This window comes from Neoarius graeffei, chromosome 2 (genome assembly GCF_027579695.1).
Source record: "Neoarius graeffei isolate fNeoGra1 chromosome 2, fNeoGra1.pri, whole genome shotgun sequence".
Lineage (NCBI taxonomy): Eukaryota > Metazoa > Chordata > Actinopteri > Siluriformes > Ariidae > Neoarius > Neoarius graeffei.
This window is the reverse complement of record NC_083570.1, coordinates 41,969,403-41,994,773: the sequence shown is the minus strand read 5'-3', so window position 1 is coordinate 41,994,773 and position 25,371 is coordinate 41,969,403. Positions and strand designations below refer to the sequence as shown.

The 25,371-nt window shown below is 43.6% G+C and overlaps 1 protein-coding gene across 1 annotated transcript; it reads right to left on the bottom strand.

Annotated features, from left to right (window-relative positions):
- Positions 1-90: 90 nt before the first annotated feature.
- LOC132881598 (death domain-containing protein CRADD-like) lies at positions 91-25,371 on the bottom strand. Its single transcript, XM_060914253.1, has 2 exons — positions 24,848-25,371; positions 91-617 (listed from the first exon to the last, which is right to left on the bottom strand). The coding sequence occupies exons 1-2, from the start codon at positions 25,143-25,145 to the stop codon at positions 322-324; spliced, it is 594 nt and encodes a 197-aa protein (XP_060770236.1). The 5' UTR covers positions 25,146-25,371; the 3' UTR covers positions 91-321.

The following is a 25,371-nucleotide window of genomic DNA, read 5'->3' as shown; positions in this document are numbered from 1 at the left end:
TGACTGACTGGGAGGTCGCGCAAAGCTCGGAGAGGTACGGATCAGCTCGTCTCAATTCAGAAAAGAATATATTTCATTATGGAAGTACAGTGGACTGTTCCTTTAAGACTTTTTAAGGACCCGCGGGAACCCTGGTACATATTGAATACATTTTATATATCAGCAATACAGAGCACAGCCATCTATCATGGAAAGAAAATTACAAAGTAGCGAGAAAAAAAAAGAATTTCTGGCTTTCTTCAACACTTCTCTGTATGAAACATACAGCTACTGTGTGTGTTCATTTTTCCATTTGGGCACAGAGTTTTAGTCTTAGTAGCCTCAGACAAAGATTTGTTTGAGGACAGAAGGATGAATTTCTGAATTCTGTAGGTTCTGGAGTAGATGCTGGACTGTAGCTCTCCGACCCTGAGTCTGCTTCCACATCACCAGAGCTGCCAGCACCTGACTATGACTGCTGTGAGGATGATCTGCACGGCAGCGGGAGATGTCCACCGATGTCAAGCCCAAATCCAGCATCACCATTTCCCACTCCAAGCCGAGCCGAGCCGCCAGCCTATTTAGTTGCTGATCAGATGGAACCATTTGGAGGACATGTTCAGGAATGGCCCACTGAGCTGGGGGGAGAGAGAGAGAGAGAGAGAGAGAGAGAGAGAGGGTCATTTTAACCACATCTCCAAACTGTATCCGATTTATCATTTAAATCTAATGTAATTAATTTTTGAAAATCTAATATTCGAGGAAGTATAATTTTAGCTGAGGCCATACTACTACAAACTTTTTAGGAATATAGAAAAAAAGCAAGCAAATAGAGAAAACGAACCAGTTCAACAACACCACAAATACAAAGGATATACAAATTTACAGTTATGCAAAGTTCTAACTACCACTGGAATTTTCATATTTACAATTTGAGCATTACCACATTATCTAGTCTTTTTTTGTTCGCAACAAGTTAGACATGATTGCTTCAATTTCTGCTGTTCAAACAAAGTTAGTACACATGCCCAGTTTCTTTTGAGAGACTTTTCAAACACCCCAAAAGCAAGGACAGCGAGGAGCAGAGTTAGGGTGATCAGGGACCCTGTGCTTGAACTATCGTTGGGACCCTAAACACCATGACATGAATCTACAATTGCTCTAACCAGAAAAAAAAAGGCAAAACAGCAAGTTTTCACTGAGCAACACAGAGAGAAACTGAAAGAGATGGGCAAAGGAAGAGTCTAAAATTATAATTACTAGCCATCAAAAGATGGTGACAAAGGTGAGCAAGTCATTTATCAGAAATGTGTGTGTGTATTAGAGAAAAAGAAGAGATTACCATGGCAAGAAAAAGGGAAAAAAGACAAGACCAATAAGAGCAGCAACTCTTACTGAGTATTCACAACACACAAAAAAAATAAAATAAAATAAAATGTACAGAAAGCATGAAATTGTTTCATGACATTCTAGACAAGACAAGCTACACAATATTGCACAACTTCTTTTGGAACAATAGTCAAATATTCAGAAGATAATGGAAAAAAATCACAGACATTTTCACATAGCACATACACTGCAGGAGCACACCTAGATGAAGCGTGCACACACATGCACACCCACAACCAGACAAAGTACTGCTTCAGTGAAAATCTTTAACTAACTAGAAAATGTCAATTTCAACAAGACTAGCTAACATTAAATAACATTTGGTAAGCTAACAGTTTTATAAGCCTATTGCCTCAGTACATCTAAAATGAATGTTGTTTATTACATTTAGATTTTAGTCAAACCCGATGGTCACATCCCAGCATTTTATCAGGACATGTACAGTTTGACAAAAAAAAAAAAAAACTAGAAAATGTAGCCAGATTTTTTTTCTTAGATTTTCTGCCTTCACCTCAAATCATCTATAGCTATAAGTTATCCTGAGGATAGCTGGCTAGCCGTACATGTTCAGCCTCTCTCGGTCAGTTCTCCAAATAACATGAGCCACCAATGGTATTTAAATCACACGTTTTCTTGTGTTTATGCCAGTCAGTCACCAACTAATTTTACTGATGTGATGTTCTAGACAAATCAACCAGTTTATCAACCAACATTAACTTACCCCATATAGTTAGCATCACCATTTAACTGTAGCTACCTAATTCTCCTGATAAGAATACCAAGATAACCTTCCTGAACACACCCTCACACAAACAGACACCAGACACAATATTATGGTAGACGAATTTATCATCATTTCAATGGCCGATGGAATACATTCCTTTCTGTTTATGGTTAGATGGTGGATGTTAGATGTTGATCTATAGCAGGGGTGTCAAACCTGATCCATAAAGGGCCGTGTGGCTGCAGGTTTTCATTCCAGCCATGCAGCAGCACCCTGATTTGGCTTATTCAATCAACTGACACACCCACCCTTTAATCAAGGGTGGGTGTGGCTGCAAGTATTTGACTGTGTGAAGACAGTTCAGTTGATTGAATGAGCCAAGTCAGGTGTGCTGCTGCATGGCTGGAATGAAAACCTGCAGCCACAAGGCCCTTTATGGATCAGGTTTGACACCCCTGCTCTATAGAGTACTGCAGTGCATAAGGAGTGGGTTATGTAGTTTAGTGTTTCCAAGATGGCAGCGCGGCAGTAGCACACAGCAGCCTCTCCGGATCCAAAATGATGCTTTTTTTGGTGTGTCGTTTTGTTCTTCTGCTCGACCCTGTACAGCACATGGACATCAGATCAACTGGTGTTCATATCCACCATCGCCAGACACGCCTTCAATGCAGATACCACGCATAAGTCATAAAAAATAATCTGCCGGAGAAGCTAAGCGACCTCGGCCTGCTGCGAGGAACAGGCCTCCAGTCCTCGGCCTCGCCTGAAGCTGGTGACACGGGGATGAGTCATCGAAAGCGGTGTGCGAGGAGGTGGAAACACAGCAAGCGTGGGTGTCTCTGTGCTAGGCTAACAGCTAACCCTAGCCAGCTGGCTTTCCCATCCATTCTACTCTCCGATGTCTGCTCCCTAGAAAATAAACTAGACTATATCTGGCTCCAACAGACTACCTGGCCTGAGTTAGAGACTGCTGCGTCCTTGTTTTCACGGAGATCTGGCTCAGCAACCGAGTTCCGGACACCGCCATTCAGCTGGATGGGCTAGCTTTGTTCTGAGCCAACAGAGATGCGGTAAGACTCGCGGAGGTGGCTTGTGTATTTACATCAACACAGAATGGTGCAGGAATTCAGTGCCAGTCTTTGGTTATTGCTCATTGCTAGTGGAGTTTGTGACTGTTAGGTGTAGACCGTTTTATTTACCACGCCAATTCACTTCCACATTCATAACCAGAGTTTATATTCCCCCCGGCGCTAATACGAAGAGTCAGATAGAACCAGCATATAACATGTGACGAGTCTCACCTGTGTCTTATTACTGGCATTTTATTTATATATGTCTCTTGTGCTCTTGCAGCGAAAGGTCTGTAACTAGAGAGAGAGTTGAGCAATCAAGCACCGTGTGTGCACGCTTGCATAAAGCAAAAGAAGTCACTGAAAAGTGAAGTAAAGCAGAAAATAATAAAATGCACCTTTTCTCAAGCCTGTCTCCCACTTCCTCATTCCACACAAGCTCCCAAAGTGCTACATCATCTCTTGATCTCAACCCCAAATGTCTTTACCCAAAGAGTATATATTCCCCAGAGTGCATATTCACTCTTATTCTATCCACATTCACTGGATATGAGCAATTGCACGCTCTGATTGGCTACTCTACTACTAGGCCATCAGCTCATATATCATAAGTAGAGAAAAACAAAATGGCAGTGTGTGTTGCTGAACCAACCAAGGATGAAATAAAAACTCTACTCAAAAACAAAACGCCAAAAAATACAAAAAACTAGATAGAACTCGACGCCAACAGTGTCGATGGGGATGCCTCCGCCTGGTAGACTACACGCCTTATTAAGTTGTGATTTGGGGATGGACATTTAACCTCACAATAATCTTGACCTGGTGAAATTACTTGCATTAGCCTTGGAGACATTGTGCTCACAAGGTTTTCAGACAGACATTTGACCTCACAGTGACCTTGACCTTACACCTTTTGATCTCAAAATCTAATCAGTTTATCTTTGTCCCCAAATGCACAAATGGTGAAAGTTTGGTGAAATTCCTTTGATTTGCCTTGGAGATATTGTGTTCACAAGGTTCTTGGACAGACATTTGACCTCACAGTGACCTTGACCTTAGACCTTTTCATCTCAAAAACTAATCAGTTCATGTTTGTCCCAAAGCGCACAAATGGTGAAAGTTTGGTGAAATTCCTTTCATTAGCCTTTGAGATATCGCGTTCACAAGGTTTCGGGATGGACGCACGCATGGACCAGTGGCGGCTGGTAGTCTTTCAAACAGGGGAGGCTGGTCGGTTACGCTATTTCCAGATTTTAAAAGAAAAAAGAAAAAACACATCAATTTTGCCCATACTCTTGCCTCTGATCTGGCTGATTGTTGGCAGGGTCACAAACTGTGAAATAACAGGTTCTTTTGGTCCATTAGCCTACTGTCCAATATACATGATGGTGGTGTTGGGGGGGGTATATTTTAACATTTTATATTTTAAAATTGTGGCATGTTGTTTAAAAATTGATTATTGAAAGAAGTTCTTTGTCAGGAACCTCAGCAGTACCAGCAGAGTGTTCTGGAATAGGCACAAGCACTGACCTTGGGGAGCCAAACATAGAGCTGGGTGCCACACATTTCATTCATTCAATGACACTTTCCCTATATTTTACTTATTTTGACTGAGGCAAGGCAAGTTTATTTATATAGGACATTTCATACACAATGGCAGTTCAATGTGCTTTACAGAAGTAAAAACAAAAACAGTAAACAATAGAGAAATAAAATTACATAAAATAATTTTATTTTAATTCTAAAACAATTAATTAAAAGAATTAAAAGAAATTAAAAGAAAATAAGAATTAAACAATAGTAAAAATAAAATAATAAAATGAAGTAGTTCAAATAAGATGAGAAAGAAAGAAGAAAAAAAACCCAGCAGAATAGAATAAAGAATAAAATAGGATAAAGTTAAAGTAAATTTAAAACATGCAGAGAAGTAAAGATTATAAAGAATGTAAAGAAGACAATATTAATTATTTAACAGAAAGCATCTGAAAACAGCTTGGTCTTTAACCTAGATTTGAAGCTGCCAACAGCAGGAGCATTTTTAATGTCCTCTGGGAGTTGGTTCCATAGCTGCACTGCATAGTAGCTAAAAGCTGCTTCACCACACTTTGTTTTAACAACTGGTTTTAATAGTAAATTTTTCTGTTTTGATCTGGTAGATCTGATTGGGTTAGGCCGCTGCAACATATCAGAGAGGTAATTGGGCCCTGTACCATTTAGAGATTTGTATACCAGCAGCAATACTTTAAAGTCAATTCTGTATCTGTAATTCTGAAAAATGTTTTATTGACAATTTTGATAACCCTTCACTTTTTATCCACGTCTGTAGTGTGAAATGTTCTCGGCTGTGTTTTTGTTTAAAAATGTTTTCCAAATTGTAGCTGTGTTTAATTCATATCCAGAAAAATATATATTCCAATATAATATACTCAGCATAAACATTTTAAATAGATTCTATATTTTTGGTCCATCCATGACATATTACTAAAGTAGCCTATTTACTGTTGTTGATGTGGGTCACTTGCTGTTAGCCAATTCACTTTCTCGTACCAGGAGAGCTGAAAGGAACGAGTATTATTCCCTACCTTTTTCACCTAGTCAATTTGAGATGTTGGTCCACCCTGCTCTTTAATTTTAATTTTTTCCTCGAAAGGAAGACTGGCAAATACTTCGCCAAAATTAAATCAGCAATGCTTGGCATCCGTGCGCAGCTTTCTTGCTAGCTGACTAGCCCCCTCAAGTTCAAGTTCAGTCACTCAAATAAACGAAACTTCTGGAACTAAGATAGAAACTTGACAACACTATATTTACACTTTATTTACAATGAAAATATATACAAACTAAAAAAGTTGGTAGAAACCGTATGTAATGAATGAAATCGAAATGTAAGCTGATCTCTTACTATACACCACAGTACTTGCGAATCTGCATGGGACTGAACTGAGATTCACCGCTGCCTGTCTATATTTGAAACGAGCTGTCAATCAAAGAAAATATCTGGCCGCTTTCACCAATCACCAGTCTCCTCATGGAAAGCTTTGCCATGTCCCTCCCACTGTGAGACTGGGAGTCCGTGGGGCGGGCGTTTTCGCAGTATTTGTCCAATAACCGTCTTGCATTTTGATATTGAAAAGCGCATAGCTCCCAAATGCCATTGAAGTCCACTGAGGCTGGGAGTCCGTGGGCGGGCGTTTTCGCAGTATTTGTTGAATAACCGTCTTGCATTTTGATATTGAAAAGCACATAGCTCCCAAATGCCATTGAAGTCCACTGAGGCTGGGCTGCATCGCGCTGTCACGAGGGGGAAAAACTCACACACACATTAGGCGAACTGGGGAAAGTTATAACGGAATGATTTCGCACTGTAGTTGGGTTGAGCACATATTTCTATGATTGTGGATCTGAAATAGCAATGTTATAAGGTCGGCTATAACATAAGCCTAGCGCAATTCATCCTACACGATGTTCGTCATTTTTAGAGGAGGCTGAGCCTCCCTCGTTGTCTTAGAGCAATCGCCCGTGGCATGGACGGACGGACGCACAGACAACCTGAAAACATAATGCCTCCTGCACCTTACGGTGGTGCAGGCATAAAAACAACAAATTATGGAATAATAGTATTTAATGGTAAAAACATTTTTTATTTTTCAAGAATTATTATAGCATTTTTCACAAATTGCTACTGTCATTTTGCCAGTTTGTTTACATTCCAAGCGGAAATGAGTGCAGAATGTTTTGTATAAAGTTTTTATTTATCGAATTTGCAAAAAATAAAAATGTTCCATTTCTCAAAATCCAGTGATTGTGGATAGAATAAAACAGTTTTTCCGCTCAATCTCATTGTACATGGCTTACAGCCAACCCGGTGCTACGCACCTCATTGGCTATCAGCTCATGTACGACTCGATTTTGTGGAATAGCTTATTCACTGTAATGTCACCAAAATCACTGCACACATCAACAGTCTCCTGTTAGTGATTTTGCTGACATTACAGTGAATAAGAGTGAAGTTATTGAATATTTTTTTAGCATGTCTCTTCAGTCTTGCACTTTTTAGACAATCCCTGTGCACTTGTCTCACAGCTGGCTGTACACAGAGACCAGTGTTATTTGTCCAGCTTGGAGAGCAACTCATTTTGATTAAAATTAGGCTGTAGCTTGTTGTCTACCTTAGTACAGTAGGAAAAAGACATCTATTGTGTTTTAACAATGTTTCACCTAAGAGTTTTTGATCCGGGAAGTTTCAATCTGTGAATATATTTCCAACTTTACCGCAGTTCAACCCAAGCATGAAATACAACTTGATGAAATCATGTAAATGAGCCATTTTACCCAGTTTATTCTCTATGCACCTCATTCAAACCATAGGTTCAAACATGAGTTTAAAGTTATCATGTTATACCAAATTATCATGTAATAACATGAAACATTTCACGTATCCATCCAGCCATTATCTGTAGCCGCTTATCCTGTACAGGGTCGCAGGCAAGCTGGAGCCTATCCCAGTTGACTATGGGTACACCCCAGACAAGTCGCCAGGTCATCACAGGGCTGACACATAAACAATCATTCACACCTACGGTCAATTTAGAGCCACCAATTAGCCTAACCTGCATGTCTTTGGACTGTGAGGGAAACCAGAGCACCCGGAGGAAACCCACGTGGACATAGAACATGCAAACTCCACACAGAAAGGCCCTTGTCGACCGCTAGGCACGAACCCAGGACCTTCTTGCTGTGAGGTGACACTGCCAACCACTACACCACCGTGCCGCCCTATATGTCACGTAATAACGTGAAAAATATATATTTTTACAACAAACTTTTCAAGTTATTAGGTGATACTGATTTTTTTTTTTTGTCCTGGTGTGGCAGCAATATGCTTCTGTAATTTTTGAGCCATTTCTGTCTCGTCTCTTCTCGTCTTCTTCCACTTATCCGGGACCGGGTCGCGGAGGCAGCAGTCTAAGCATGGAAGCCCAAACTTCCCTTTCCCCAGACACCTCGGCCAGCTCCTCGGGAAGAACACCGAGGCGTTCCCAGGCCAGCCAAGAGACATAGTCCCTCCAGCGTGTCCTGGGTCTTCCCCGGGGCCTCCTCCCGGGGGGACATGCCTGGAACACCTCCCCAGGGAGGCGTCCAGGAGGCATCCAAAAAAGATGCCCGAGCCACCTCAGCTGGTTCCTCTCGATGTGGAGGAGCAGCGGCTCTACTCCGAGCTCCTCCCGAGTGACTGTGCTTCTCACCCTATCTCTAAGGGAGCGCCCAGCCACCCTGCGAAGGAAACTCATTTCAGCCGCTTGTATCCGCGATCTTGTTCTTTCTGTCATTACCCAAAGCTCATGACCATAGGTGAGAGTCGGAACGTAGATCGACCGGTAAATTGAGAGCTTCGCCTTTTGGCTCAGCTCCTTCTTCACCACGACGGACCGGTAAAGCGACCGCATCACTGCGGAGGCTGCACCGATCCGCCTGTCGATCTCACGCTCCATCCTTCCCTCACTCGTGAGCAAGATCCCGAGATACTTAAACTCCTCCACTTGTGGAGGAGAGCCATTTCTGAATTTTTTTTATTTTTTTTAAATTAACCTGGGCACCAAATTCTTGTTTTGTATTCTATTAAAGATGTACAGTTAGGTCCATATATATTTGGACACTTACACAAATTTTGTTTTTTTTACCTGTTTACTGAAACATATTCAAGTTATAATTATATAATGGACATGGACATAAAGTCCAGACTTTCAGCTTTCATTTGAGGGTATCCACATTAAAATTGGATGAAGGGTTTAGGAGTTTCAGCTCCTTAACATGTGCCACCCTGTTTTTAAAGGGACCAAAAGTAACTGGACAATTGACTCAAAGGCTACTTCATGGGCAGGTGTGGGCAATTCCTTCGTTATGTCATTCTCAATTAAGCAGATAAAAGGCCTGGAGTTGATTTGAGGTGTGGTGCTTGCATTAGGAAGATTTTGCTGTGAAGAAAACATGCGGTCAAAGGAGCTCTCCATGCAGGTGAAACAAGCCATCCTTAAGCTGCGAAAACAGAAAAAAACCATCCGAGAAATTGCTACAATATTAGGAGTGGCAAAATCTACAGTTTGGTACATCCTGAAAAAGAAAGAAGGCACTGGTGAACTCATCAATGCAAAAAGACATGGTCACTCACAGAAGACAACAGTGGTGGATGATCGCAGAATAATTTCCATGGTGAAGAGAAACCCCTTCACAACAGCCAACCAAGTGAACAACACTCTCCAGGAGGTAGGCGTATCAATATTCAAATCTACCATAAAGAGAAGACTGCATGAAAGTAAATACAGAGGGTTCACTGCACGGTGCAAGCCACTCATAAGCCTCAAGAATAAAAAGGCTAGATTGGACTTTGCTAAAAAACATCTAAAAAAGCCAGCACAGTTCTGGAAGAACATTCTTTGGACAGATGAAACCAAGATCAACCTCTACCAGAATGATGGAAAGAAAAAAGTATGGCGAAGGCGTGGTACAGCTCATGATCCAAAGCATACCACATCATCTGTAAAACACGCCGGAGGCAGTGGGCTTGGGCATGCATGGCTGCCGGTGGCACTGGGTCACTAGTGTTTATTGATGATGTGACACAGGACAGAAGCAGCCGGAGGAATTCTGAGGTATTCAGAGACATACTGTGTGCTAGGGCTGAACGATTTTAAGAAAAAATTGAATTGCGATTTTTCTGGCAGATATTGCGATATCGATTTCAACCACGATTTTTTTTTCTTTAAATCAAGTTTCAGTGCAAATTAATTAATACAATGAATTCCATAAAGCTAATGCAAGAATGAAAACTGAGGTCAACAGATTTCAAATGTAGGCCTGTTTATTAACATTGAGTGCCTGAGGAACAAGTTATAATAACTTAAAATAAAAATAAAAAGAGAGCCATCTTTCTTAAGTAAACTTTTGCTTCTTTTACTTTTCCCATCTACAACATATCATACATAAAAAAAGGATCAATGGCTCAGCAGCATCAAAATATTGCACTTTTGTAAAAGAATGTACATAAGCATTATAAATTATAACTAGAGACAATTCCCCTGTGGGAAATTGTGAGAGTGATGCAGTGCGCGTAGCAGTCACAGTTGCAGGAGCTCTGAGAGGGAGCAGCCCTATGGAATGCCATTTGAGACTCATCGGTCTTCTGTTCGCTCAAAATAGGTGCCATGCGCTCAATGTTGGTTTTCTGTTTGCGCATAAATGAGTCTCAAATGGCATTCCATACCTCCAAACAACGGGGATTTACACGAAAACGGAAGGAGATATTCACAAAATTCTTTCACACTGAGTGCCACAAGGCTTTCCTGAACACAGTGATGTAATTTTTTTGTCTGTAGTGTAAAAAAATGGACAATTTATTGACAAAACAAAACATGGGTCAGTTTAGGAGCACTGAGAAAAAACGCGGCTTTGACGATCCCAAAATCGTGTTGTCTGAGATCGCGATTTTCGGTCGAAAATGATAGATCGTTCAGCCCTACTGTGTGCTCAAATCCAGCCAAACTGATTGGTTGGTGTTTCATAATACAGATGGACAATGACCCAAAACATAAAGCCAAAGCAACCCAGGAGTTTATTAAAGCAAAGAAGTGGAATATTCTTGAATGGCCAAGTCACTCACCTGATCTCAACCCAATTGAGCATACATTTCACTTGTTAAAGACTAAACTTCAGACAGAAAGGCCCACAAACAAACAGCAACTGAAAACCGCTGCAGTAAAGGCCTGGCAGAGCATTAAAAAGGAGGAAACAGCGTCTGGTGATGTCCATGAGTTCAAGACTTCAGGCAGTCATTGCTAACAAAGGGATTTCAACCAAGTATTAGAAATGAACATTTTATTTACAATTATTTAATTTGTCCAATTACTTTTGAGCCCCTGAAATGAAGGGATTGTTTTTAAAAAAATGCTTTAGTTCCTCACATTTTTATGCAATCATTTTGTTCAACCCACTGAATTAAAGCTGAAAGTCTGACCTTCAACTGCATCTGAATTGTTTTGTTCAAAATTCATTGTGGTAATGTACAGAACCAAAATTAGAAAAATGTCTCTGTCCAAATATTTATGGACCTAACTGTATGTTGTGCAATCATTCTGCCACAAGAAAAGAATAGTTCAAAGAGAACACTTGAAATCCAAATATTGCCAAGACATTCATGTCTCTGGGGTAACACGGTGGTGTAGTGGTTAGTACTGTCACCTCACAGCAAGAAGGTCCTGGGTTCGAGCCCAGCGGCTGGCGAGGGCCTTTCTGTGTGGAGTTTGCATGTTCTCCCCGTGTGTGCGTGGGTTTCCTCCGGGTGCTCAAGTTTCCCCCCCCCACAGTCCAGGTGGCTCTAAATTGACCGCATGTGCTCTGCTGTTTTGATGTACTGCTTCATTGCTTGTATGTGTGGCTGTTCATTGCACGGCTGCGTTGCTGATCTTCTACTCTAGTGCAGCATCAAGCTTTGAATTTCACTTACTTCGGCCACACTTGCTTTGCTGCTTCAGGCATGACTCCTTCGTTTGTGTCTGCCATGTTCACACTCGGTTGTGTTTCGCCGTTGGTGGCTACATTCATGGAGTTTGGCCAACGGTCCCTCAGTCTTCAGTAGTAGTCCCTGAACTTTATCGGTAGCTTTTGTATGTTTGTTTTGTTTCTTTATGTCACTCACTATCATATCACAACACAATGGAAGGAAGTGTATCTATTATCACAGAAGTCAAACGATTCATCCTGAATGTCGTATATGGGCTCCGGTGTTCAAGAGTTTAGTTTAGTAGTGTTTTTATTTTTGCTCTTTTTCCCCATTTTATCCACTTTTACATTTCTGATTAAATGAGGTTAAATGTAGCTGGTCGCCCTCTTTTTTTTTCTGGTGATGTAGTGGTTAGCACTGTCGCCTCACAGCAAGAAGGTTCTGGGTTTGAGCCCAGTGACCGAAGGGGACCTTTCTGTGTGGAGTTTGCATGTTCTCCCCGTGTCTGCGTGGGTTTCCTCCACAGTCCAGGTGGCTCTAAATTGACCGTATGTGTGAATGTGAGTGTGAATGAATGAATGTTTGTCTCTATGTGTCAGCCCTGTGATGACCTGGTGACTTGTCCAGGGTGTACCCCGTCTCTCATGCATAGTCAGCTGGGATAGGCTCTAGCTTGCCTGCGACCCTGTCAAACAGGATAAGCACCTACAGGTAATGGATGGATGGATTCATGTCCCTGTATGTAAATTTCTGACCACGGCTGTATACTAGTGCATCTCAAAAAATTAGAATACCATGAAAAAGTTCCTTTTTTTTCATAATTTAATTCAAAAAGGTAAAAAAAAATTATATATTCTACAGTATATTCATTACATGTAAAGTGAAATATTTAAAGCCTTTTTTGTTTTAATTTTGATGATTATGGCTTATAGCTCATGAAAATCAGAAATCCAGTATCTCAAATTATTAGAATATTCCCTAAGATCAATCAAAAAAAGGATTTACAATACAGAAATGTCCAACTTCTGAAAAGTATATTCATTTATACACTCAATACTTGGTTGGGGCTCCTTTACCATGAATTACTGTATCAATGCGGTGTGGCATGGAGGTGATCAGTCTGTGGCACTGCTGAGGTGTTATTGAAGCCCAGGTTGCTTTGATAGTGGCCTTCAGCGTATCTGTATTTCTGGGTCGGGTGTTTCTCATCTTCCTCTTAACAATACCCCATAGATTCTCTATGGGGTTCAGGTCAGGCAAGTTGGCTGGCCAATCAAACACAGTAATATCATGGTCAGCAAACCATTTGGTAGTAGTTTTGGCACTGTGGGTAGGTGCTAAGTCCTGCTGGAAAAGGAAATCAGCATCTCCAAAAAGCTCGTCAGCAGATGGAAGGGGAAAGAAGACGACAGCCTCCACATGGCCTCTCCTGCAAGTAATGAGAAATGGTGAAAGACCAGCTCATGAAACTAATGTCGCCACCAAATCGTCACGCTGCCAGACCAGGGCGCAAGAGGTCGGGGGGACGCAAGCTCACGTCAGGGCGGGCGGCCATCCCGACCATCAAGCGTCAGGATCTGTCAGTGTTTCAGCTGAATGTCGAGGGCCTCACCATCGCCAAACTGGACATCATACGCCACCTTGCCGACTCCCACGAAGTCGCAGCCGTCCTCCTTCAGGAGACGCACTGTGAAAAAGCAGACTTCCTCAGGTTGCCCGGGTTCCACCTCGCCAGCTCCATCCTCAGTAGGCAGCATGGGATGGCCACCTTTGTTAGGTCTGACCTCAGCTGGACAGCCACAGGCCAATCCCCACCAGGCTCCAGCCTCGAGTGGATGTCCACGAGGATACAGACAACAAAGGTTGTGAATGTGTACAAGCCCCCACCATCAGTACTGTCCACATCAGACCTCCCGATTGCCCCGGCACCTGCCATCTACGCCGGGAATTTCAACTGCCAGAACACCGATTGGGGTTACACCCATACAACACCAGACGGTGAGACACTGAGTGAGTGGGCCTCCACCGCCAATGCCCGGCTCCTGTTTGACCCCAAAGAACCACCAACCTTCTACTCCTCCAGATGGAACACACTCACCAACCCAGACCTTGCCTTTGCTGGGTTCCACAGTAATGACCTGTTGCCAGAGAGAAGGGTCATTGACAGGTTCCCCCGATCACACCACCGACCGTCTGTCATCAGAATTCCATCACTGGTGCAGCCGGTCTCGGGGAAACCTGGCAGGAGGTGGAACTTCCAGAAGGCCAACTGGCATGCATTTGCTGCAGAGACTGAGAGAACATCCACCAGTCTTCCAGACCCAGACACTCCTGATGTAGATGCCACATACGCGGCCTACTGCGAAGTGCTGATGGGGCAGCGAAAAAAATCTATCCCACGAGGCTATAACAAAAACTACATCCCAGGTTGCGACGAAGAGTGTAACCACCTCCTGCGAGCCCACCAGCAGGCTGGATCAAGAGCTGAAGTGGATGCAACGGCACTTCTTGAGAAGCTGGATGTCACCCGCAGGGCCAGATGGATGGAGGTCGTCGAGTCGATTGACTTCACCAATTCCAGCCGTAAGGCGTGGCAGACCATTAATCAGCTCTCAGGTAGAAGTACAATATCCCCCAAGTGCCCGGTGACAGCAAATGCCATCGCAGCCCAACTCCTAAAAAATGGCCGCTTCCCAGGTGCAGATAAAGACTTTGCCCGCCTAACATCTCGCGAGGTATCCGCCCTCTCCAGGGCGGCCAGTATTAATGCCAACCTGTCAGGGAAATTTACATCAACCAAGCTCACGGATGCCATATCCAAACTCAAACAAGGCAAGGCACCAGGCCCCGACAACATCCATCCAGAGTTTGTGATCCACCAGAACGAAACAACATCCGCCTGGTTGTGCGCATTCTTCTCGGCGTGCCTCCAAAAGTCCAAACTCCCAAGGACATGGAGACTGGCGGATGTCATAGCCCTGTTGAAACCCAACAAACCCCCGGATGACCCCAAGGCCTACAGGCCAATCTCGCTGCTCTGTGTTCCTTTTAAAATCTTGGAGAGGATGATTCACAGCCACATTGAACCTGTAGTAAACCCACAGCTTCCGAGGGAACAGGCTGGTTTCCATCGGGGCAGGTCAACGGTGGACCAAGTAACCCTGCTCACGCAAGACCTTGAGGACAGCTGCCAGGCCAAAGCAAAAGCAGGGGTTGTCCTACTGGACCTGACCGCCGCCTATGACACCATGCGGCACCGCGGACTCCACCTGAAGCTGCTGAGAACCATCCCGGACCGTCATATGGTAAATTTCATCATGGAGATGCTGTCAAACCGCAGCTTCATCCTCCAGACCAGTGACTGCCAGTATAGCAGGCTTAGGAGGCTGAGAAACAGGGTCCCACAAGGGTCTGTTCTTTCACCAATGCTCTTCAATATATACATCCTTGACCTACCTGCAACAACATCCAGAAGGTACGGGTATGCAGACGACCTAGCCATTATGCTGCAACAACCAACATGGAAGGCGGTGGAAGAGGGCCTAAACCAGGACATGGGCATCTTGGCTGCCTACCTTCGCAGTTGGCGCCTGTAGCTCAGCATTGGGAAGACGGTGTCCACAGCATTCCACCTCTGCAACAAGGAAGCGACAAGGGAGCTGGAGATTTTGGTGAACAGCAAACCCCTGGAGTTCCAACAGGCCCCAAAGTACCTTGGCGTATGCCTGGACAGGACTTTGTTGTATAAACAACATCTCGAGGAAGTGAGGGCCAAAGTAACCTCAAGGGTCTCACTTATCCGTCGCCTCGCTGGTACGACCTGGGGTGCCTCCGCAAAGGTATTACGTATCTCCACACAAGTCCTCGTCTTTTCTGCTGCCGAGTACCGTGCCCCAACCTGGAGCAGAAGCCCACACACCAAGATGGTGGATGCGGCCATTAACAATGCCCTGAGGATCATAACTGGCTGCTTCAGGGTTCTCCAAGGATTGAAAATATAGGGGGGTGGGGGTCAATCGGATGACCTTGAAACAAATTTGCATAAATTTACATATGTCATTTGCATAAAATTTGCCAGGTTATATCCTCATGGTTTTATAGGCAATATCACGCTTGCTGCACCAACTTTGAACTTTTTGTTTTTATCCTTTATTTCTCTGCCGACAATATCAGTTATCTCGAACTTGGTGTCGATTCACACGTTATTATAAAGGCGTGTTATCTCCCGGCGCAAGAACAATGTGTCAAAAATGCCAAAGTGTGAAACGCTTTTCTTAGACTATAATCGTCAGTAGGGCTGAACGATTTTAAGAAAAAATTTAATTGCGATTTTTCTGGCAGATATTGCGATTTCGATTTCAACCACGATTTTTTTTCTTTAAATCAAGTTTCAGTGCAAATTAATTAATACAATGAATTCCATAAAGCTAATGCAAGAATGAAAACTGAGGTCAACAGATTTCAAATGTAGGCCTGTTTATTAACATTGAGTGCCTGAGGAACAAGTTATAATAACTTAAAATAAAAAGAGAGCCATCTTTCTTAAGTAAACTTTTGCTTCTTTTACTTTTCCCATCTACAACATATCAGACATAAAAAAAAGGTTGATCAATGGCTCAGCAGCATCAAAATATTGCACTTTTATAAAAGAATGTACATAAGCATTATAAATTATAACTAGAGCCAACAATTCCCCTGTGGGAAATTGAGAGAGTGATGCAGTGCGCGTAGCAGTCACAATTGCAGGAGCTGAGCTGTACTGTGTGAATGTATGATTTGCCATGAGGCTACAAGCCTGTGTCTCTCTGAGAGGGAGCAACCCCTCCCTCCTGTGTGTGTGTGTGTGTGTGTGTGAGAGCATCCCCTCCCCCACCCGCGCGCTGCGAGCAGAGAGTCACACAGAAAGTGAAGGATTTTCTCAGAGTGCTCCCTCCAAACAACGGGGATTTACACGAAAACGGAAGGAGATACTCACAAAATTCTTTCACACCGAGTGCCACAAGGCTCTCCTGAACACATAGATGTAATTTTTTTGTCTGTAGTGTAAAAAATGAGGACAATTTATTGACGAAACAAAACATGGGTCAGTTTAGGAGCGCTGAGAAAAACCGCGGCTTTGACAATCCCAAAATCGTGTTGTCTGAGATCGCGATTTTCAGTCGAAAACAATAGATCGTTCAGCCCTAATCGTCAGACTGACTAAACTAATTGCTGGTAAATGAGTTTCACACTTGGGTGTTGTCACGTTGTCGGTACTCCAACAGAGAAAGGCTATCTGTCACAAAGAAAACAAAGGGACGTCTCTTCCTTTTGTAAAGGGGCGGCAGAAATTAAACGGGGGCGGGAATCACAGAAAGGGGGGTGGCCCGCACCTCTAAAACCCCTCGTGAAGAACCCTGTGCTTGAAACCCACCCCCGTGTCCTGCCTGCCAGTCCTAGCAGGAATTGCACCAGCCAGCCTACGGCAAGAGACTGCCACCCTCGCCCTGGCAAGGAAAGCCCAGGAATATGATTGGCACCTCCTCCATAACACCACAACTATGGCAACACCTCCAAGCAGACTCAAGTCCCACCACCCATACAACTTGGCGGCCCAAGAGATGCTCACTTCTATCCCAGAGGACCTGTCAACTAAAGCCTGGCTAGCGGCGACATGGAAGCAGGAATGGGAGTCGGTAGGTCAGACATGTATACACCACTACATCCAGGATCCTGGAGATGGCGCTGAAGGAGAAGCCCTACCTCGCCGGCAATGGACTCTTCTGAATCACCTACGCACCGGGGTTGGCTGCTTCAAAGCCTCTATGAAGAAGTGGGGGCTAACAGACAGTGCAGCATGTGAGTGCGGGGAGCCTGAGCAGACTGCCAACCACATCATCACCGCTTGTCCCCTGTATTAGACCACCTTCAGAGGAGGGCCTCTTCCGAGTGGGACCTGAGACGAGGGCATGGCTACACGACACAAAGCTGGACATATGATGATACACGAAAGAAAGAGCAGATGGAAGCATGAAGTGCTCTAAAATCTCCTGGTAGATGGCTGTGTTTACTTTGGACTTGATAAAATACAGTGGACCAACACCAGCAGATGACATGGCACCCCAAATCATCACAGACTGTGGAAACTTCACACTGGGCTTCAAACACCTTGGATTCTGTGCCTCTCCACTCTTCCTCCAGACTCTAGAACCGTGATTTCCAAATTAAATGCAAAATGTACTTTCATCTGAAAAGAGGACTTTGGACCACTGAGCAACAGTCCATTTCTTTCTCTCCTTAGCCCAGATAAGACACTTCTGACATTGTCTCTGGCTCAGGAGTAGCTTGATATTAGGAATGCGAAAGTTGTATCCCCTTTCTTGAAGATGTCTGTTCGTGATGGGTCTTGATACACTGACACCAGCCTCAGCCCACTCCTTGTGAAGCTCTCCTAAGTTCCTGAATCAACTTTTCTTGACAATCCTCTCAAGACTGCGGCCATCCCTGTTGCTTGTGCACCTTTTCCAGCCACCCTTTTCAGCAATGACCTTTTGTGGCTTACCCTCCTTGTGGAGGGCATCAGTGATCATCTTCTGGACAACAGTCAAGTCAGCAGTCTTCCCCATGATTGTGGTTGTGTGTACTGAACTAGACCAAGAGATACACGGTGTTCATACTGTTTTACTCAAACTCGAAATGAAATATTCTAATATTTTGAGATGGGTTTTTTATGTTTTTGTACTGTATGCCATACTGATTAAAATTAAAATAGAAAAATGCTTGAAACATTTTAGTTTATGTGTAATGAGTCAATAATATATAACATTTTCACTTTCTTAAATAACTGATGGAAAATATTGAACTTTTTCACAATATTCTAATTTTTTGAGATGCAGTAGTATAATCAGTTCCACACTGCAGAATTTAGTTTCCTCTAAAACTTTACATGCACATTGAACTTCTTCATAAAGGCCAGTTAATGCAAATACTTTCATCCTTAAACAGCTGCAATTTAGAGGAAACATAGCCGTATGATCATAGAGCTTTTAGGCAGCATCACCGGTGGTGATGAGAGCGAGTACAGGATGGTGGTGGACAACATTGTCACGTGGAGCAGGAAGAACCATCTACAGCTCAACGTGACGAAGATGAAAGAACTGGTGGTCAATTTGAAGAGAATCAGGGCTCCGGTGAACCCTGTTAAGATCCAAGGGGTCAGTGTGGATGTGGTGGAGGAATACAAGTACCTGGGGGTGTACTTTGATAATAAACTGGACTGGTCCAAAAACGTGGACACTGTATACAAAAAGGGCCAGAGCCATCTCTATTTTCTGAGACAGCTGAGGTCCTTCAACATCTGCCGAATGATGCTGCTGATGTTCTATGAGTCTGTGGTGGCCAGTGCCATCCTGTACGCTGTTGTCTGCTGGGGCAGCGGCTTGAAGGTGAAGGACACAGACTCAAAAAGATCATCAGGAAGGCCGGCCATGTTGTAGGTGTGGAACTGGAGACTCTGACAGTGGTGTTAGAGAAGAGGACACTGTCCAAAATAAAAACAAAATCTTAGTCCTTCCCACCCTCTACATGAGGAGCTGATCAGCCACAGGAGCACATTCAGTAAACAGCTGATTCTTCCACGCTGCACAACTGAGAGACAGGAAATCATTCCTACCGGTTACAGTCAAGCTGTACAATGCTACTGTACAACTGTGGTACACTGTCTTACCATGTATACTGTATCCTTAACTCAGGTGCAATATATGTAGATAGGAATCATTGTATATAAAATCACTTCATTTTGCTTTTACTTAAGTTCTTCTTCTTCTTCTGGCTGCTCCCGATTAGGGGTCGCCACAGCGGATCTTTCGTCTCCATTGCTCCCTGTCTTCCGCATCCTTCTCTACCACACCTGCCACTTTCATGTCCTCTCTCACCACATCCATGTATCTCCTCTTTGGCCTTCCTCCTTTTCGTTTGCCTGGCAGCTCCATCCTCAACATTCTCCTTCCAACATGCTCTGCATCTCTTCTCAGGATGTGCCCATACCATCTCAGTCTCATCTCTCTTAACTTAATTCCCAAGCTCTCCACATGTGCTGTCCCTCTGATGTGCTCGTTCCTTATCCTGTCCAACCTCCCATCGCAAACCTTAACATCCTCAACTCCGACACCTCCAACTTTGCCTCCTGTCTCTTCGTTAAGGGTACGGTCTCCAATCCATACATCACAGCTGGTCTCACTACTGTCTTATACTGTACATCTTACCTTTCACTCTTGCTGGGACTTTCCTATCACAAATGACTCCCAAAATCCTTCTCCAACTGCTCCACCCTGCCTGCACTCTCTTTCTCACCTCACTATCGCAGCCCCCATTTTCCTGAAAATGGGGGCTTTGCTTTTATTTAAGTTATTGAACTTATTTAAATTTATTATTTTTCGCGGTCTGGTTTCCATCAAATCCTGCGCTCTGATTGGCTGGCGAGCGGGTCCGTATCCTATGATACGGACCCCGGTTATGGACCTCTGGCGACTCGCTCGTTCACAACAACAACAAACATAGTAGCATTTTTTGGTCAACATTTATCTTTTTTTTAATAAGATTTATTTATAAGATTATCAAAAATCTTATAAATTTTTGCCAGCATTTCTCAGGAGAGCGCACACCCAGCATACTCCACTAACTATCAACGGTGCTGCAGTGGAGAGGGTGAGCAGCACCAAGTTTCTGGGTGTGCGCATCTCTGAAGACCTGTCTTGGAGCAACACCACCGCATCACTGGCCAAAAAAGCCCAACAGCGTCTGTACTTCCTCTGCAAACCGAGGAGAGCAAGAGCCCCGGCCCCCATCATGCACACATTCTACAGAGGCACCATCGAGAACATCCTGACCAGCTGCATCACCGTGTGGTATGGCGCCTGCACCGTGTCCTGCTGCAAGACTCTGCAGAGCATCATGATAGCAGCTGAGAGGATCATTGGTGTCTCTCTCCCTTCTCTTATGGAAATCTATAACGCCCGCCTCACCCGCAAAGCCATCAGGATTGCAGGTGACCCCACCCACCCATCTCACAGCCTCTTCAGTCTGCTGCCGTCGGGGAGGAGACTGCGGAGTCTCCGGGCCAAAACCAGCAGGCTCAAGGACAGTTTCTTTCACCAGGTGGTCAGAAGGCTCAACTCCCTCCCTGTTCTTCCCCTCCTCCCCCCTCTGCCACAGATTCTGCCTGCACACGCCCCTGCCCCCCCTTCAGCATCTGACATCATGTCACCCTCACAGTCCCCCCCCCAACACACACACACACACACACACACACACAACATTCATGAACACACTGAACTCAGGGACTGCACATTTCACTTTACCTCACTCATTTGCACTATCTCACCTTAACAGCTATTAATTTATTGTTTATACTGGTTATTTCATGTTTACCTGCTATACCTCAAGTGCCCTTGACTGTTTATTTTATGCCCTTTTGCTGCAATTTATTATATATTTCTATGAGTGTTTAGTCTATGTCTATTTCTTATCTAGTGTGTTTATACTGTTTATATTGTTTATTTCAATTATTCTATTTTTTATTTATTGCATTGCCTGTTTGCACCGTGGGTCAGACAGGACTGAAATTTCATCTGTATATCGAGCATGTATAGCATATTTGACAATAAAGTTGACTTGACTTGAGAATAGCATTAACTTTACAGCATGGATAGCGATAACGACAGTCTTCACAGCGAAAGCGAGTTTTACTACCCTGAGGAAGAAGAAATAAAAGAAAACATTTCAGGAGAAAGCTAAAAACCAGTAACTTGCTAACGCTGAGTAAAATCATGGCTGAATCCTAAATGACTCAATTTTGTATAAATAGGGGACTACAGTACATGGGCGGCAAAATGTAGTTTTTTTTCCTGCCATGGTAGTGCACTTGTATACCGAGGAGGAAGCCATTTGCATTACAGCCGTGAATGAGGATTCAAAATGGCGGCTCGGCTCGGTTTTCCCTTTCGGGCGATCCCGTTTTCTGTTAGAATTTGGTAAAGAAAAAAATAAATGTATTATTTACCAGCTTAAGGTCTGACCGTATGGTGCAATCATGGTATTTTACGATACGGACCTGCCAGCTGGTAAATAAACATATGTATTTTATTTTTATTTATTCTTTTTTCAGACAATTTTATCTTCTATTTTTAGACATGTTTACTACTTCTTTGATTTAGGAGATTGGTAGCAAATTTGAATTTCCTTCTAGGGATTAATAAAGTAATTCTGATTCCCAGCTTTATTTTACAGGCATTGTGCAGGACATTTTAGATCTCGCCCATTTTTAGTAAGTATTTAAAGTTCACCTTAGTCAGCTGAGTGGTATGATTTATAATATCCCTTTTTGTTTGGTCTTTTCTTGAAGATCTCAGTATTAAAGTGCTGATGACACGTTTTTGACATCTTTGGCGATGTTTTATAACATAAAAAGTAATTCCCAATGATCCATACATTAATTCACGAAGGCGCCTATTTTACAAGTTATGATAAAAAAACACGGCTATTTGGGCAAATTTGACGGGGCTGCAGCACCCAGGAGACGAAGGAGGAGGAGGAGCTATATGACGTCAGCGAAAGAACCTTCCTCCTAACTTACCAGTTTATTGTTGATGCGACAGGTGTTCAGTTTGTCATTATTAGTATTATATATATAATTATCTCTAGCCGCTTTATCCTTCTACAGGGTCGCAGGCAAGCTGGAGCCTATCCCAGCTGATGACGGGCGAAAGGCGGGGTACACCCTGGACAAGTCGCCAGGTCATCACAGGGCTGACACATAGACAGACAACCATTCACACTCACACCTACGGTCAATTTAGAGTCACCAGTTAACCTAACCTGCATGTCTTTGGACTGTGGGGGAAACCGGAGCACCCGGAGGAAACCCACGCGGACACGGGGAGAACATGCAAACTCCACACAGAAGGGCCCTTGCCGGCCCCGGGGCTCGAACCCAGGACCTTCTTGCTGTGAGGCGACAGCGCTAACCATTACACCACCGTGCCGCGCGCTCTCTCTCTCTATATATATATATATATTAAAAAAAAAAGTTATTATGCCTTTGCGTTGTGTTGCTGGCTTTTGCTCCAAAACTTACAAGGATGGGGTAAGTTTATTCAAGTTTCCCAGAGATCCCGAGCTGCATGCGAAGTGGGTGAAGCAAGTCAGGCGCACTCGTGACAAGTGGGAGCCCTCACCAACATCCGTCCTGTGCTCTGAACACTTCGATTTGGATTGTTTTGACACCCTTCCCAGCTTAAAAGAATCTCTTGGGTGTTCAGTTCAGCACAAACGTGTGTTACTACCATCAGCAGTGCCCAGAGGGGGTCTACTAGTAGCTATGCCGGATCCAAAGACAGTCCTCCTGTCAGAACATGTGTTGTGAAACGACATAAGATAAAGGTACGTAGAGCTATAGATTCTACATGATAATCATAAATGTAATCATAAAGTCGGCGTGATATCAGTCATGTATTTGCTTGTGAAAGCTTGCGGCTTTCATGTAACTGCCGCCTAGCAACGAGAGGCAAAGGGTAAAGAGGGTAGGCTATCATAGATTCTATTCGGAAGAGATCAGCACAATTCTAGACTCTCAGAAGAAGAAGAGCTAGCACTAGAGAGTTCACCGGCGTTTTCATGCGCCATTTCCATTGAGTAGAACCAGAGTAGTTCGATGTCTATGAGTTAGTGGTGTGTCATTCACGAACGAACCGTTCTTTTTGAACGAGTCTTCGAAGTGAACGACTAGAACTAGTTCGCGCTGCCTCTCGTTCTCGGTCGTTCGCGAATCAGCAGTCTCTGCTCGCTGGCAGCAGGGCGGTCGCTGAATCTCGGTCGTTGGCGAATCAGCAGGATCTGTTCAGTAGCAGAAGAGCGTCCAACTTGCATTTTGATCTGTGCAGAGCAGCGCCACTTTACTTCTTTCAGGGCTATTTGAGCCCTATTATCAGAGCGTTGACACATGCCAGGTCTTTAGTTTACAATTTAGAGCTCTCACTCAGCAATACATTTCAGTTCACAGCGAACGAGCTCAGCAGTTCGCGAACGAACGAACAGCCAGCAGCCAGCCTGCCTGCTGCCATACTGGGCTGGGCGCATAGCAACGGTTTCCATGACTGTGATAAACAATGAAGAACGTGGCTCTGGAGATCGCGGCATACTGTGTTGGTTTTTTTAATGTTAATGCAATTTGTAATAAAGTGGTTTGTTCTTTGTAATGAGCGTTGCTGTTGAATATGAGCAAAATGGGTGTTACTTAATGGGTTTGAACAACTGCATGAAACAGTCTGCAAGGCGGTCTCTTGCTCGAACAGCTGGAAAAGGTCTCGCTAGACGTGACGTCAATCGAATGTTCGTGCATAACAACCGTTTCCATGTCCATGACCAGGCCAAACAATGAATGATCATGAATGCAGCAGAGAGACATCGCAGGCTACTGTTCGCTGAATACGATGACTTGTAAAGTTGTTTATTCTCTGAAATGAGTGTTGCTGTTAAATAAGCAATTTTTTTTTTTGCTTAATGGGTTTGAGAGAACAACTGCATAGCCGGCAGACGATGGCTCTACTAAAATAAATATAATAAATATAAAAACAGCTTTATTCTCATCTACATTTAATTAACTTTCAGAGCTTTGTTTATGTAGTCTTTTTCAGATAATGCTAGGATAATGTTTTTCTTCCATCTTTTTCTCAAGCACATTGTAATGTATGAAAATCTATTGTGAATGGCACCTCTGCCGCCTCTCGTTCACTCAAGATGAACTAAACTTCGGACGACAGCCATTGTTGTGCCGCTTTGGTGTGACGTCATCAAAATGAACAAGTGAACGAACTGAACGAACGAATTTCTTTGCTGAACTGACCGACATGAACGAACTGGCGGAAATGAATCGCCATGTCCCACCAATACTATGAGTAGAACAGCCAGTGAACCGCAGCGTGTTCTCCCGCTGACGTCACAACATGGCCGCGAGCCACGGACCCAGTTTTCTTGCGCTGTGCAATTAAAAGTTGGATATTTGCGTAACAACAGCTTCTTTTCACGTAATTATAACAGAAATCTAACATGTTTGCCATGTTGTATAGTTTATTTAAGAAATTGCATAGAGTCATGTTCGTATCATCAGCACTTTAAAGTCCCTGCTGTGCTGTTTGCTGTGTGAGTGAAACTCACCGGTGGTGTTGGACAGCTCTGTTCCCCTTCCCCCATCATCATCACTCTCAGCTAAAAGCAGTAGCTTCTCTTTAATCCAGGGAAAGTCCTGCTGGAGGGATTCTACAAACACATTAAAAGCACTAAGCAGCATTAACGTCTTGTTTTTGTTAGACTTCTGTGACTGAATTTCCTCCACTTGGCACTCGGTTAAAATGTCCTCCTGATACAAATACTGGACTACCGTATCATCCACTATGAGCTGCTCACACAGATAGAGCCTCTGAGCTCGGAGGAGCTCTCTGTGCTTTGGCTCCATCTTTTTAAATGATAACACAGACAGTTAATAGAGTTAAATGAATGGTTACAAAGCAGGTCATTTTGGCTTATGTGATGCTAAGGAGCTAATAACTTACAGACAAAACAAGCGTTTGACTATAATTAACATATGGCATGCAGAGCTTTATGTTTTTTCTGTTTGATTGTTATTTTATTTAAACAGGTGGTCTGGAGAACTCAGTCCCTCTGTTTCCGCATCACTGCGC

What these genes read in the sequence shown, in the direction of transcription:
- LOC132881598 (XM_060914253.1), bottom strand. Translation starts at nt 25,145, where the DNA reads ATGGAGCCAAAGCACAGAGAGCTCCTCCGAGCTCAGAGGCTCTATCTG. An exon ending in AGAGCTGTCCAACACCACCG is followed by an intron (nt 618 to 24,847) that starts GTGAGTTTCACT and finishes CTCTCCCCCCAG; the next exon opens with CTCAGTGGGCCATTCCTGAA.